The 16,015-nt window shown below is 45.6% G+C and overlaps 1 protein-coding gene across 14 annotated transcripts in view; it reads left to right on the top strand.

The window, feature by feature from the left end:
• The window catches only part of MTMR3 (myotubularin related protein 3), a 203,728-nt gene extending 187,713 nt beyond the window's left edge, over nucleotides 1–16,015 (top strand). For 7 of the 14 annotated variants that reach the window (XM_030582835.1, XM_030582846.1, XM_030582837.1 and 4 more), the window contains 4 exons: nucleotides 4,867–4,977; nucleotides 5,516–5,604; nucleotides 10,481–10,507; nucleotides 13,400–16,015. In XM_030582835.1, coding sequence (XP_030438695.1) covers nucleotides 4,867–4,977; nucleotides 5,516–5,604; nucleotides 10,481–10,507; nucleotides 13,400–13,571 — 399 coding nt within the window. In that variant the 3' untranslated portion in view covers nucleotides 13,572–16,015. Of the gene's footprint in view, nucleotides 1–4,866; nucleotides 4,978–5,515; nucleotides 5,605–10,480; nucleotides 10,508–11,673; nucleotides 11,745–13,399 lie in introns of all 14 variants that reach the window. The other 7 variants (XM_030582836.1, XM_030582838.1, XM_030582842.1 and 4 more) reach the window with 5 other exon arrangements.

The raw sequence follows: 16,015 nt of genomic DNA on the forward strand, positions 1-16,015 counted from the left end.
TCAGGTGCAATCTCTTTATCATGAAAGTGCAACCTACAAATGCAGAATTTTTTTTTCCACATAACTGCACTCAAAATCAAAACAAAGTAAAACTTTAGAACCTACAAATCCCCTCAGTCCTACTTGTTCAGTCAATCACTAAGACAGACAAGTTTGTTTACATTTTCAGGAAATAATGCTGCCCACTTGTTATTAACAATGTCACCTGAGAGTGAGAACAGGCATTCACATAACTATTCATATGCCCTTTCATGCTTTGACTCGTAGATTATCTTTATAACAGTGGAAATATTTGTAATAAAAAATAATAATATAAAGTGAGCTTTGTATTCTGTTATAATTGAAATTAATGTATTTAAAAATGTAGAAAAACATCCACAAATATTTATAATAAATTTAAATTGGTATTCTATTGTTTAACAGTGCGATTAAAACTGTGATTAATCGCTACTATTTTTTTTAATCTTGTGATTATTTTTTTTAATTGTTTGACTGTCCTAATTTACACACACCTTTGGTGTGCTGTGGAATGGGACTAATCACGGTGTCTTTACATAGTTTTTGCTGTGCTCATAAAATGGTTTAGAGAACTTTTTAAACATTTACATACAATTTATTGGGCAAGATCTATAGGACTGGCTGGGATGATTTAATTGGGGTTGGTCCTGCTTTGAGCAGGGGAGATGGACTAGATTACCTCTGGAGGTCTCTTCCAACCCTAATTGTTGATGATTCTATGACTGGCCGTTTGGTCCTTGGCATAATTCACAGGGAGGTGGGTGCAAAGGTGGTTGTTCTGGGAGCTGGGATCCACTGAGGCACAGGGATGTGGGCCATGTCCCCTTCCCTCAAAGATGTGGCCTACACTAGGCTCAGTAATGGTGACGACTTAGAATTGTTATGCTGCCTCTGCCACCCAGGGATTTCCCTTAGAAAAGGGGAGTCTTCAAGTGCTAGTAAACAGGGCCGGCTTTAGGCTGATTCACCCGATTCCCCAGAATCAGACCCCGCGCCTTAGGCACCTTTTTAATTTTTTTCTACTCACCCCGGGGGCAGTCAGCTCCACTGGGGTCTATGGCGGCCCTGCTCCGCTGGCCGGAGCTCCGGCTGGAATGCAGCAAGCCCCTTGGCCCCGCTCCCCCGGCCGGAGCTCCGCAAGCCCCATAGCCCCGCTCCCCCGGCCGGAGCTCTGCAAGCCCCGTGGCCCCACTCCCCCGGCCGGAGCTCCGGCTGGAGTGCAGCAAGCCCCTTGGCCCCGCTACCCCGGCCGGAGCTCCACAAGCCCCATAGCCCCGCTCCCCCGGCCGGAGCTCTGCAAGCCCCGTGGCCCCACTCCCCCGGCTGGAGCTCCAACTGGAGTGCAGCAAGCCCCTTGGCCCCGCTACCCCGGCCGGAGCTCCGGCTGGAGTGCAGCAAGCCCCGCGGCCCCGCTCCCCCGGCCGAAGTGCTGCAAGCCCTGCAGCCCCGCCCCCCCAGCCGGAGCTCCGGCTGGAGTGCAGCAGTCCCACGGCCCCGTGACCCCAGTCGGAGCGCCGCAAGCCCCGTGGCCCCGCTACCCCGGCCGGAGCTCCGGCTGGAGTGCAGCAAGCCCAGTGGCCCCGCTCCCCTGGCCGAAGCGCTGCAAGTCCCGCGGCCCCGCCCCCCCAGCCGGAGCTCCAGCTAGAGTGCAACAGTCCCACGGCCCCGTGACCCCGGTCGGAGCGCCGCAAACCCCGTGGCCCCACACTCCTGGCTGGTGCTCTGGCCGAAGCGTGGGGACCCCGTGACCCTGGCCAGAGCGCAGCAAGCCCCGCGGCCCCACTCTCCTGGCTGGCAATCTGAAGTGCTGCCGAAGACTGGGTGCGCCATCCGGTGAGTACAAGCCCCTCCCCTCCAGGAATTGGGCCCTGTACTTGCTAAAGCCGGCCCTGCCGGTAAAGCCAGCTTTACCAGCATTAAAGCTTCTCAAAGCAGCTAGAGTAGGACCTGAATCTTGAGCATAGTTTGAGTGTAGTATGTTTGCTACAGCTGGACTACATCATCTATGTAGTTGTTGCAATATTATGGATACTATAAAAAGATTACAAATTGTGTAGTATCCACAAGTTTGTAATTGTAAATATATAATCTGTAGGTAAAGCAAATACATTGGGCACCTGTGGGTGTGGTGAATTTTTAATTAAATTCTCTTCAGTCCTCCTCCCCTTACCTATTTTTGCCTGCTCCTCCTGTTTAAATTAAACTGCAGTAACAAAACTTCAAAAAAGAAGCCAATGCGCCTGCCTCACTCTGCTTCTTGGTGGTAGCATAGCTTCAAAAACCAAACGGCAGGGCCACTGGAACTTTGAAGCCCCACTACCACAAAGCAGCTATGTTTGTGGCTTCTTTTTTCAGAGGCCTCTCAGTTAGTTTAGAGAAGAGCTAGAGAGAGGGAAATGGAAAACAACAGAGAAGGAATGGGGGGCGGAGGGATGGAAAGGATGAAGATGGTAGGGTATGCGTAAGGGAATACTCAGATTATAAACTCCTTGGAGCAGGGACCATGTCTTTCTGTGTTTCAGAACAGCACATAGTACATTGGGACACTGATCCTGAATGAGGTCTCTGAGCACTACCACAGTACAAATTACAATAATAATGAAAACTTCACTCTCTATACACACATGTAGTGTGTCAAGTATCAGAGGGGTAGCCGTGTTAGTCTGTATCCACAAAAACAATGAGGCGTCTGGTGGCACCTTAAAGACAGATTTATGTGGGCATAAGCTTTCGTGGGTAAAAAAGCCCCACTTCTAGGAGCCACCAGACTCCTCATTGTTTTACATGTAGTGTGTATATTTTGTACAACTACAGAATTATAAAAGATTTACATTTACAATATTTACAGGTTTTACTCCTGGGGGGAATTCTGTGCAAAAAATTAAAAATTCTGTGCACAATATTTTAAAATGCTATATAATTTATTTGTCAAAATAACATTATATAATCACACCAGTTTCAATTATTTTGAATTTCTGTCAGCAACTGTCTCTGTAGCAATACAGACAACAAAAATTCCCCCAGGACTAGAGAGTTAAAGAAAAGCCTATGTCAACCCAGTTCCTGCTTTTTTGCCCCCTCCAGCCAGGGGCCCAGACACCTGCAGCCCCTTCCCTCCCCAAAGCCCAGCCACAGGGTGCCTCCACAGCCCAGACACCTACATCCTCTGCCCCTCAGAGCCCAGGCACCGGTCATTCCCCAGCCCAGACATTTACACCCTCTATTCTGAGCCCAGACATTGCACCCCTACCCTCCAGAGCTCAGCTGCAGGGCACCCTCAGCCCAGACACCTGCAACCCCTACTCCTCCAAAGCAGTGCATTCCCCAGCCCAGACTTATGCACCCCCTACCCTCAAAGGCCAGCTGAGGGTTGCCCCACATCCAATACATTCACACCCCTGGAGCCCAGGGATCCAGAGAAAGAAACACCCTGATGCTGGGTCCTGGGCTTGTATGGAGTTCCCTGTAGTGCACGCCACATCCTTCTTTCAGGACATGTCAGGGACTGCAGCTGCCAGGAATCCTCCAGCTCCCCCTTCCCCTAGCCGCGTCTTCTATTTGCAAGCTGGGGAGCTGGGCTCTACTGGGTCCAGTGGCCCCTAGTGGTGGCCAGCAGCTCTGCAGAACCATTTCTGTCAGGGGGGAAAAGGAAATTCTGTGCAGAACATTAATTCTGCACAAATTCTGCATTGCACAGTGGCGCGGAATTCCCCCAGGAGTGATGTTTATAAGCATCCTTTGGAAGTGGCAAAAGGGTCTAGCTGACAGAGGGGCTGGATAGTCCCATGCACATTCATTGGGAAAGACTTGCATGAACTTCTTGGGCCACTGAGCTTGCAGCTAATATAATAATTGCTAAATGCTGATTTTGGGACTGCAAGGTCTGCTGAGCATCATTCAAAATGATCTGTCATTAGCTGGAGCTTGGGTTCCTGGCAGAAATGTGACCCATTGGCTTAATTCAAAGTATTCTTGTTGAGATAAGGGCTTTCACAATGTGTAATGTATGGGCAGATTGAAATGGATTTTCAAAATCACTTAGGTGCCTATCTACATCTTTAGGTGCCTACATACCTTTACAAACCTGGGTCCTAGTTTCTACCTTCTATTTCTGCCCAGTCTTGATAGGTATATTCTCTAAGCTAGCATCAGAGGTACCAGCTCTCCAGCACTGAAAGGTGGAGAACAAAAGTTCTTGAATCTCTCATGTCTGGAAGAGTTGTTGTGTATGTCCTTTGACCAAAGTCAGTTGAAATAAAGTTCTACCTGGCAAGGACGCATCAATCCAAAGACTTACTTGTGGAAGTGGACTCTAATCCTTACCTCTCCATGTTTGATTTTAAATTGCATCTTCCCAAGGGAACTATCAGAAACAGCAAGGCATACATATTATAAATATTGTTTTTAAAAGTGAAAGAACTTTGGAAAGGAGACAGGGCTCCAAAATTGGATTGACAGGATACAGCTGTGAAATTTGTGAGGTGCCCACTGTTAATCATTTGACATGTGTATGGAATCTTACACATACACTGCAACAGGTAGATTTTAACCCCATGTCTGGCATTAAAGGGTTAACAGTTTCATTCTGTCCAGTTGCAGTACACCATTACACAAGCAAACTGCCTCACTTGTTGCACATTAAGTCCCATCCCAGATAGAACTCTTGTCTATACTGGCACAACCTAAATTACAGGTATGTAAGTATATCTGACCTGAGCCCCTCCAGTCCACGCATATCTTTTCCTAGCAGGAAGTGCACAGATTCCCCCTTCCCAACTGTTTACTTCTGGTTTGTGTGGAAGTGGGAGTATGTGCAGGTTCTGTTCAGCTGTGTTTGTTTGCCAACAGACTTCAATACCCGACTCGGAAAGCAATCTGGATCAGAACTGCTTGTCTCGCTGCAGCACAGAGATTTTCTCTGAAGCCAGCTGGGAGCAGGTGGATAAACAGGACACAGAGGTACAGACTAAATCCCTGTCTGTGATATTCCTCCCTCTTTTCGTCTGTTAGGAAATGATCTTCATAACATGGTTATACTACAGCCCCATGGTCACACACCAGTTCTTGTAAACTATCCCTCTTGCCCTCACTTATCTCTAACACTTCAAATATCTGTGCAGAGGAGCCCTCTGCTGTCAGGTGTCTATGAACAATTTTTGAGAAACCATGGAAAGACAATAGCTGAAGGAACCCTGGACTAACACGTTCCCTGTAAACCTGTTTGGCTTGGGTACCTTTGAAGTATAGAAAGAAATCAGTGAGCTATATATTAAGACTTCTTCTCTGCGTGGCTGGAGGGAATTTGGTGGATCACTTTCCGAGGAGAAGATTTCTGTCTTCTCTTTCTTTCAGTATTGGCAGGATTGAATCTGTCTAATTTAAGTAGCGGGGGCACATCCGTGTCTCTGCTCTTCAAGGGCTTTATACGCTCAGGCCAGACTGATTTTTCAAGGGCTGTCTCCTTGACAAATTTGTCTTTGTGTTCTGTGTTTCACAGGTGACACGATGGCTTCCAGACCACCTAGCTGCACACTGCTATGGCTGTGACAGTACATTCTGGCTTGCCAGCAGGAAGCACCACTGCAGGTAACCTGTTCATAGAGAGGTGAAAGGGAAAGCAGCTGAACAGCGAGGCTGTGCTGAGCTGAACTGCCAATTCTATTTCTCTTAAATTAGACCAGACTAGGAAGGATGTCTGGAGAAGAGAAATTCTAGAGTAGGAAGACCATATGCGCTGCTGAAGCAAGGAATCCAGCCTTCTTTGGGAAAACAAGGCTCTTTTTGTTCTTGGGTCCCAATTTATTTGCAGTGTCTATTTCAAAGGCCAAACCTGCTATCAGCTCCATGCCCGTTCAAACAGAGTCAGCCTTCCTTTTCCTTTAGATTGGGATTCAGAGACAGGCTGCCCTTTAAGTAAATGTAAATGTTATAAAATATTGTCTAAACCTTTTCCCATTCAGTACAACCAACATAGGAATCACATCTTTTTCAGTCACTGTCTGGGAATTGTCTCTTTTTCCTCTGCCCTGACTCTCTTTCTCCCCCCCCACCTCCCCGCCAAATTGCTTGTGTACAGGATTCTGAAATGGATGCCTGCCTGAAGTACAATCTAATTGGCTCATTGGGTTAGCCTGAGCCAAACCTATTGCTGATAGGGGGCCATGCTAGATAGCACCAGGTGGCACTGGCCTATTGATTATGTAACATCCTGGCTTGGGACAGAGAATCCCAGGTTCTTCTTCAAGTGATGGCCCCTATTGTATTCCACTGAGGGTTATGTGCATGCACCTGAAGCCAGAGCTTTTCAAAGTAATATCGCTTGTTGGTCCACATATGTGCCCTTGCACCACCTTGTGGTTTCACACAAGGTGATAAAGGGTGGGGCTGCATCTCCTGTGCCCTCTCACTGCTGCATGGTCCAAGTCAGAGCTTCTGCTGTCCTCTTGTCCCGGATGATGCATTTTTTCAAACTTTTTAGAAAAACTGTTTTTACTCTTGTTCATAGTTAAGATTTTATTGGTTTTTGATAGTAATTTTTGCCGCATCAGTGGTTTTCCCACCAACAATCCCCACCCCACCTCCCTTTCAGCACCCGGGTCTGGTAATATATTATTCTGAAGATGTTAAGTCTGCGCTTCCTGCCCTCGCTCATTTTCCATCAGCGACAAGCACCAACACTGTTTATGCTGTTTGGGGGAAGCCTGCACTGGGTCCAGGTTCAGTATCTGCCTCTACACAAGAAGGCCGAGCTCGCCAGCTCAAAAATCACCTCATGGAGGTCGCTATGGGGCCATAATCAGATCCTGGCTGGGGAACCCCCCCCATACATGAGCCTGAACAATCTGCCGTCCGTACCAGTGCTATGGCCCCGGCGCCAGAGCCTAGCCATGAGCCATGAACTTTGGACGATACACAAAGCGATACACTTGTTCTTATCAACTCTCCATTATTGTCACATCTTCATCATGTTGGACAACACCACCACATATACTGCATAAACAAACAAGAGGGCATGAGATCTCCAGCGCTGGGTACGAAAGTGGTATGCCTATGGAAATGGTGCATTGCACATCATATCCTTTTGTCGGCAGCCTACCTGCCTGGTACCCAGAATGTGATTGCCGATGCTCTCAGCAGGAGCTTTGTAACCAACCGTGAATGGGAGTTACACGACATGGGAGTCACGGACATCTTTGGTTGCTGGGGGACTCTGATCAGGGACCTCTTTGCATCCCACACCAACACCAAGTGCACTCATTATTGCTTAAGATGGGGACTTGGTGCCTGTTCACAGAGCGATGCTCCAGTCATTGATTGTTAAGACTAGATGAACTGTGCCTTTCCCCCCAACCACTCTTACCGCATGTCACCCACAAACTCTGGTGGGAGAGAGCAACAGTCATTCTGATTGCTCTGTTCTGATCCTGCCATCTTCTCTGCATGTAAAAACTCCCTCCACTCCTGCTCCAGACATTTCTGGAACTGCTAACACCACACAACAGCAGACTCAGGCACCCGATCCATGGATGCTTCACCTGACAACTTGGTTTTTGGATGGAGACGTCCGTTAGCACAAGAGTGCTTTTTACCAGTACAAGACATCCTCTCCAGTAGCCGGAAGGACTTTATTAGATGCTCCTATCAGGCTAAATGAGCGTGTTTCACGTCCTGGGTACAACAACAAAGCCTCACCTCCGAAGCTGTGGGCATCCCGCTGCTCTTAGACTATTTCCTCTGTCTGAAGACCTCGGGGCTTGCTCTCAATTCCATCAGGGTGCACACAGTGGCCATTAGCGTTTTCCACCCTGTGGTGGAGGGGCATTAAATTTTTACCCATCCCTTCATGGCCAGATTCTGGAAGGGCCTTATACATAAATACCTGCCCATTCTGCCTATCACCCTCAGTGGGACCTCAGACTAGTCCTTATCTCCTTAATGAACTCTCCCTTTGAACCTCTGGCCTCCTGTCCCCTTTCTCTCTTCTCTGTGAAGCGTGCTTTCCTCATTGCCATTATCTCAGCGAGGAGGACTGACGAACTGTGGGCCATGATGGGAAAACCCTTTCACCACATTCCATACATACAAGGTTTCAGTGAAACTACAGCCCAGATTTCTTCCAAAAGTGGTTTCCCATTTCCACCTCAACCAACCCATCCATTTACCTACCTTTTCCCCAAACCAAACTGCTCTCCTGAGGAATGGCAACTCCATTACCTTGATGTAGATAGGACCCTGGCCTTTTACCTACAAAGGATGAAGCCATTTCAAAAGTTGCCCAGGCTATTTGTTTCCATAGTGAAGAGAATTAAGGGACAGGCCATCTCCACTCAGAGAATCTCCAGGTAGGTCTCAGGATGTATTATATGCTGCTACCAATTGTTGGGATGATCTCCACCTGAGGGATATGCGTCCATTCCATGAGACTGCAAGCATCAACTACAGCCACACTCCGTGCCGTGCCCTTTGCACACATAGGTAAGGCAGCCACGTAGAGTTTGGTGTACACCTTTTCCTCTCACTATACTCCAGTATATGATTCCACAATGGACGCCTCATTTGGCATTTCACAGAATCACAGAATATCAGGGTTGGAAGGGACTTCAGGAGGTCATCTAGTCCAACCCCCTGCTCAAAGCAAGGCCAACACCAACTTTGTCAAGCCGGGCCTTAAAAACCTCTAAGGATGGAGCTTCCATAACCTTCCTAGGGAACCCATTCCAGTGCTTCACCATCCTCCTAGTGAAACAGTTTTTCCTAATATCCAACAAAGACCTCCCCTACTGCAACTTGAGACCATCTGCCACCACTGAGAACAGTCTAGATCCATCCTCTTTGGAACCCTGCTTCAGGTAGTTGAAGGCTGCTATCAAATCCCTCCTCACTCTTCTGCAGACTAAATAAGCCCAGTTCCCTCACCCTCTCCTCATAAGTCATGTGACCCAGCCCCCTAATCCTTTTAGTTGCCTTCCATTGGACTCTCTCCAGTTTGTCCACATCTTTTCTGTAGCGGGGGGCCCAAAGCTGGACGTAATACTTCAGATGTGGCCTCACCAGTGCCATTTGGTGCAGTGGTCTTCCATTCCACGGTTCTGTCATCTTCCTCGCTCCTGCCTCCTATATAGGTACTGCTTGTTAATCACCCTCAGTGGAATACAATAGGAACTGTCACTCAAAGAAGAAGGGGAGGTTACTTATCTATAACTGGAGGTTCTTTGAGATGTGTGATCCCTATCTGTATTCCAGTCCCACCCTCCTCCTCCTCTGTGGGGATCTGGTATGTCTGCAGTAGAGAAGGAACTGGAGACACAGTCGGTCTGCCCTACCCTTTATCACCTCAGGTGAAACTCCAGGGTGGCACAAGGGCGCATGAGCAGACCAATGAGTAATACTACTTTGAAAAGCTCCACCTCTGGGCGCATGGTGCATGTGCATAACCCTCAGTGGAATACAGTTAGGGACCACATATCTTGAAGAACCTCCAGTTACAGGTAAGTAACCCCCTCTTTATAAATCATATTTTCATGCTCCAGGGAATGAAGGTATATCCCTATATTACTGAATCCCGTTGTTGGATATCTGAGCAGACAAGATGATCAGAGAAGGTAGCACTTAAACAGAGGGTGATTATCTGGTTTTGATGCTGTATTGCCCTTTGAAGCAGAAATGAGTTAAAGCTTCTGCTGTGCTTTGTGTCCATTTTTATATTTTGTTCCATTTTGTCCTTTTGAGAAGATAAACAAACCCAGTAAAGAATGACCAGAATAAGTTGAGCAGTTTTGATGTTCCCAAGATTCCTCATCTATATATATGAGATTTACAGCTTCAGATGAAAAGTATAAATGCTAGGTATTAAAATTACATACATCTGACATATTTGGTGAGAATTGAGCTCTGCTGTTTTCCTCTGTCCTTTCTCTAGTGGGTTTGCTTATTTTAGTTGTCCACTGCAATGCGTTTCCCATTTAGCACTGACACCTTGCTTCCTCTGTCTCCCTGGAATCGCGTTGCCATTTAGTCTACAACTTTCCAGGCCCAGGCTCTAGAGGTCTCCTGTTTGGTGTGTGCACACTGGACATGCCTAAGGACCCTGGGAATTATAATCACTTCGGTGATTCAGGTTTTATTGCAAATTGCCATTTAGTTCCTGCATTGCATGCCATTCTTAGTGTTTCCAACCTAGTTGGAACCGGCCATCCATATTGGTTGAGATGGCTTTCAAGGGACTAGTAAGAAATAAGTGACCTACAACAAGAAGATCAAAAGTTTTCATATCTTAATGTTTCATTAATCCCGCTGCACAGGGTGGACCTGCTCATCCTGTCCCTGTGAGGGCGATAATGAGGTTGAAAACCACATGTTTTATACTCTTGAGCAAGTTAAAAAGAAACGTCAGTGTCCCTTGTTGGCACCATTTGTGTCTTTTACTAGTTTCCCCTCTGAGCTCTTTCTCCCCTCCCTGCAGGGACACTGAACGTGTTGATCAAACCTGGTGAGCATTTGCAACAGCCTCTGTCTGTTGTCTATCTGCATTTCTTTGATAACTTCTCCAAACTAACTTTATTTCTCCCTCCCCTCATCTTTGTTCTTCACATGTCCAAAAAACATCAGAAATGTATCCTGGGTGGCTAGTACAGCTGTCAGGTGTTTAGTTTCCTAAGACTCTGATCAAGCAGCTCTTTCCACAGAAAGGCATTTAGGACTCAGCTTTTTGTTATGTAATCCACCTCACAGTTCAAACTAACCCCCACTTCAGTGAGTCATTTGCTTGAGAAACAAGAAACAAATTCACACCGAATATAAGGCATACATTTTTAACAGTGTGAGTAATTAACCCTTGGAACAACTTACCAAGGGTCGTGGTGGATTCTCCATTGACAATTTTCAAATCAAGATTGGATGTTTAAACCAAGATTGGATCTGCTCTAGGCATTATTTTGGGGAAGTTCTACAAGGGGTTATTCAGAGGCTCAGACTAGATGATCATAATAATTCGCACTGGCCTTGGAATCTGTGAATGCTTCACTTCTAATTGCAGGGAGCAACCTACGAATGTAGTTGTTACCAGCTTATTTTGAACCCTTTTCCTTTATGTCTGAGTATTTTGTGAAGTGTGAAGGATATAGGAGAGTTCTGGTGTGGCTGGGCCATTTTATCAGTAGTAAAATACCTTGGGGGAAGCAAGTAAGTGGAGCCTGGTGGAGAAAGGGTAAGGGTAGATGTTTATTACTTGGCGAGAGAAGGTGGGAGCGATAGCAGAATGTTGGGAAAGCAAAGGTCAGGTCACCTCTCAGAGGAGGAATATGACATTTTCCATTGAGCCTCTGGTGTCTGTTAAAGAGGCAAGATAGATGAGATTGAATGAACCTCTAGCAGAGTACAAGGCACACAGCGTGACAGGTTCTACTGGCCCTTCAGGAGTTAGGGGGAGAACCCTAAGAGAAAACAGATCAGGTGTGTGAGACAAGCTGCTGATCTAAACAGATGTAAAAAAATGTTTTGCTGCTTTTCTCCAGAAAACCATTTTGTTCTATTCTGTCAACAGTAAATTTCTGCTGGATAATCATCCTTTCTGAAACAGAGCTCTAGAATATCTGAACTGCTTTCCTGCCGGGCTTCTCGGTATTGCATTGCATTAAACTGTTTTCACTCCTGCAGTTTTTTCTAATAGCAGTTTCTAATGGAGTCCATACGAAGACTTCAAAAACCACTGTACGAGTCTAGCCAAAGTGAGTTTCCTAGTGCTAAGGTTAGAGCTTTATAACCAGAAGCTGCTGTGCAGAGCTGGGAAAATTAGCCCATTGAGATGAGAAATGGGATTTCCCTTTGCTGTCTGTCACTCCACCAGTTACTAGCATCAGGAAATCTTGTCTCCTGGCATTGAAAGATTAATCAAGGCTGCTAGACACATTCAGACTTTTCTGCCCATCAGTCTCTAGGCAGCAGGAAATCAAGATCTGCCCCTATAAGCCTACTGGCACAAAATCCTAACACCAAAGAGTTAATGAGAAAAACATAAGCCAAGCAGATAAACTCTGGAAGCGTCTGTGTAAAATTTGAAAACTTCAGCTCCCTGAAGTACAGTGCTAACGCCTTAAAAATGCCTGCCTAGTTTTGGAGGGCAGAGGTGTGAACTATAGTGCTCATCAGCTTAGAATGATCAGAGCCAGGATTTGAGCAGGTGGGGCTGGGGATGAAGAATTTAATCATTTTCAAGATTCCAAATGTATCCATGACTCCCGTGAGGTGCATGAGCCAGCATGCCTCCGCTGACTGACACTTGACCGGAATGTGTGTAAGACTGCTTGCTCTGCTGCATTGCTGTTGTCACTTTCTAAGCATGGGACACATGGCTGCTTATCCCATGGCTTTGCATGGTTCTGGTTGATTTTCACATTTTCTGTGTGCAGAAGTATGATGCCGCTATGGTTCCACTGAACTACAACCATAACAGCACAGACCTTTATTAGATCTTGGAGGTAGTGGGTAGACTACATTTGTTAAAGTTTTATCGTATTTTATCTGGCCTATATTTAAATCTTCCAAAGCGTATACATGTAAGAAACAAGAAAAAAGGCTTAGTTACCCCTTTGTCGTCTCACTTACCAGAAAGGAATCCCGTAGTGTTTAGAGGGTTATGGGGACATGGAGCCTGTCACCTTTAGGTCACTGTTTCAAATATGGACAAGATTAGTAGTAAACAGAAGCTTCACTATCCAACAGCTCTTTGGCCTACTTCCACTGCGTTGGGGGTCCCCATCCAGTTCCTAGTGCACCCCACAATTGAATATGAAGATAACATTTTCAAAGTCACGTGACTTAGGCTATATCTACACTAGCACTTACTGCAGTTATATCGCCCAGGGATGTGGAAAAGCCCCACCCCCAGGCCGTGCAAGTTACACCGACCTAAGCACCAGTGTAGACAGCGCTGTTGGTGGGTTACATTAGGGAGCTTACAGCGGTGCAAGCTGCATCAGTGCAGCTCTGCCACTGTAAACTCTAGTGCAACTGTAGCCTTAGCCGCCTGAGTCCCACTGAAAATGGGACATAGCTGCCTACGTCACTTGGGGTAAAATTTCAAAAGCACCTAAGTCTTAGTAGAGGCCAGTGATTGAATCGCAAATGGGAGACTCAATCTCTTACCTGCTTTAGAAGTGGTCCCATCAATAGTGAAACACAGAGGTGTGGTTAGAAGGAGAAGCTTGCCTTGTCTCTGCCTCTGCTCTGTTGTCTAGAGAATAACTGCAGTCTGGCCCCTTTCACTAGCACCTAGTTCACCTGCAGAGGCATACTGTGATATTAAAACTTGTCTCACTAAATCAAATGGCTTCTAATTGTTTTTTCTTCCATTTCTCTCCTCTCTTTCTGTTCTTGATCCAAGGAATTGTGGGAATGTGTTTTGCTCCAGTTGTTGTAATCAGAAGGTGCCAGTTCCTAGTCAACAGCTCTTTGAACCCAGCAGAGTCTGCAAATCTTGCTACAGCAGCTTGCATCCCAGTAGTTCCAGCCTTGACCTTGAACTGGATAAACCCATCGCTGCCTCTTCAAATTGAAGCTCCAGCCTAGAAGGAAGGGTAAAAAAGACCGTGCTGACTCTTCTCCTAAACAGACACACTTGGTGGACAGAGGCTGTTACGACTGAAGAAGCCGTGCACTTTGGAGTTTGGGCATGGATCACTGCTCAGAGGGACAGAACTCTAGGACGTACCACTGGATTGTGGAATTCTTCTTTTCCAGCTATTCCCCCCTTTCCTTTTTATCCTGTTGGGGTGTGTGTGTGTGTGTGTATGTATATATATATATATGTACGTATGTATGTATGTATGGGTTTTTTTGGTTTTTCTGGAAGACTGGGGAAGTGGGAAAGGGGCTGGGCCCAGGACCAGGTCTCCCTCATGCTTCTAGCTGCACCACCATTGAACTGTGCTGCAGACAGACTTATCAATTTTATGGAGGAAAGGAGAGGAGGGGAATCAGTCCAGAGACAGCGTGTGGAGTGTGAATACCTGTAGTGTCAGTGCTAGTGCTTTCAGTCACTCCTGTTACTTCCAAACAAGAAACTGCTGTTTGGGAAACTTTTGCTGCTAGAAAAAATGAGAATCTCTTTCCCAAGAGAGGACTCTCCCCCTGTTCTTAGAGTGGGTTTAGTTAGCCTCACTGCATGAAAGGGGAATCAGTCACAGATTACCATACTCAGCAGCTCTGTATTTACATATGTAATCCACAGCTTTTATTGCCGTTAGCCAAGCCGGCTGTGGCTTTGAGTGGAAACATCTGGACATCTTTGGTTAATGAAAGTGTGTGCTTGTTTAAGGGAAGTGAAAGGGAAGGCCATTGAATGGCTTCCTGTTCAGGACTGGTTTTTCACTGGTGCTTCTATGTAAGGTTCTGTAAATGTAACTCATCATAAAGAAAACGGTGTTGGGGAAATTAGGAGACCTTTAAACTACTACCCTTGTCACATTTTTTTAGAATAGTTCATCCAAAATGCAGAGCTGGTTCATTGATCGGGCACTCACTGTGGTGCATTCAAACATAGACTGAATGTCATACTGATGATCAGACTCACACTTTAATGAGAGATCTCAAAGCAACTATAGAATGGCTGTGATATCTTGCTGAGTAAAATTTTACTGGCCTGAGGCTGCCAGTCAGTGAAAATAAGTACACTGATGCTTGTCATGTCTGTGGAACATTTCCTCCTTTTCATTCCGTGATCTGTATACTCTAGACATGGTAATCCTGGTCAAGCATCTAATCAAGAACCATAACAAATCATGGATTTCCCCCCTCGTTTGAAAGCAACTTTTAAAACCACCTCATTAAATTGTGAGTCTTTTGAATATCTGTTTCTTAATGAGAACATTTGGTACTCTTACACACCCTTTTCCTTTTGATACAGTATGCTTAATGCAGTTTGGAGAAGGAAGAAAAGTACATTATAATGTATAATATATTGTCTAGGCTAAGCTGTGACAGCTTCTACTTCTGACATGCTCAAGTAGAACAAATTCCCTTGGAATGTGTAAAAGTTTCTGAGTACAAAGATGCAAGGATTTATAATGGGTCTTGGGCTGGAGGGGTACTTGCTTTCAGTAGAACATCAGAATGACACCGCCTAGAGTGAATTTCATAAAGAAAGAAGCATCTCCAAATAGCTGGTAGAACCTTAGGGGAAAGACATGTCAAAGTATTTTATTTTTGATGTCTGAACTTTTCACACTGCTTGTGAAAGGTGCATACACTGCTGTAGTGTAAGCTGAAGATTTACAAGATGAAAATGAATGTTCCAAGATGCTGGTTTAGCATCGGAGCCCATGTGCTTAGAGGGCAGGATGTCTGGTGAAAATGCTCTTTGGGCTCCTCCCTGGTACATGTTTTGAAACACTTGGAAATCATCAGCAGGGGAAAAGCAAAGAAAAATCTAGGGTCTCCAATTCGAGTTTTATCGAAAATGAATTATTCCTGGGAAAATGCAGTAAAAATCCTGACTAGAACTGCTACAGTGGTTATAGTTCCTGGTACAGCTGAAAAGGTTGGAATATAAACCAGGGTAATATACAGCTCCTATCTCTCTGGCTTTTCCTTTGAGGCTAGTGATTAGAAGCTTGACCTCAGTGGACATGGTGTAGTTCTACACACTAACATTGTGTGGTTCTGTGGTGCAGAGTCAGGAATAAATCAGATTCTGCAGTTCCTAATGACAGATGCCAAGAGGTTATGATACGGGTTTTTTGGGTATGTGATATATAGTGTGAATAAATGCTTGCAGCTCTTAGTCTTTTATGATCAATGAAGCACTTTTTTATTAATATTATTTTTCTTTGTATGTAAAGGGGGAACCGATCTCTCTCCATAGCTGTATATATAACCCTTCTCTCCTAAGGAGGAGTAAAGTGCTCCTATATTTTTCATTTTTGTCAAAGCAAGAAGTAAATACTTTAGAATTGTTAAATATATAAATAAAGGTGAATAAAGTTTAGAGTTTTGCATGGGA

Source organism: Gopherus evgoodei, chromosome 13 (genome assembly GCF_007399415.2).
Source record: "Gopherus evgoodei ecotype Sinaloan lineage chromosome 13, rGopEvg1_v1.p, whole genome shotgun sequence".
In the NCBI taxonomy this organism is placed as follows: Eukaryota; Metazoa; Chordata; order Testudines; family Testudinidae; genus Gopherus; species Gopherus evgoodei.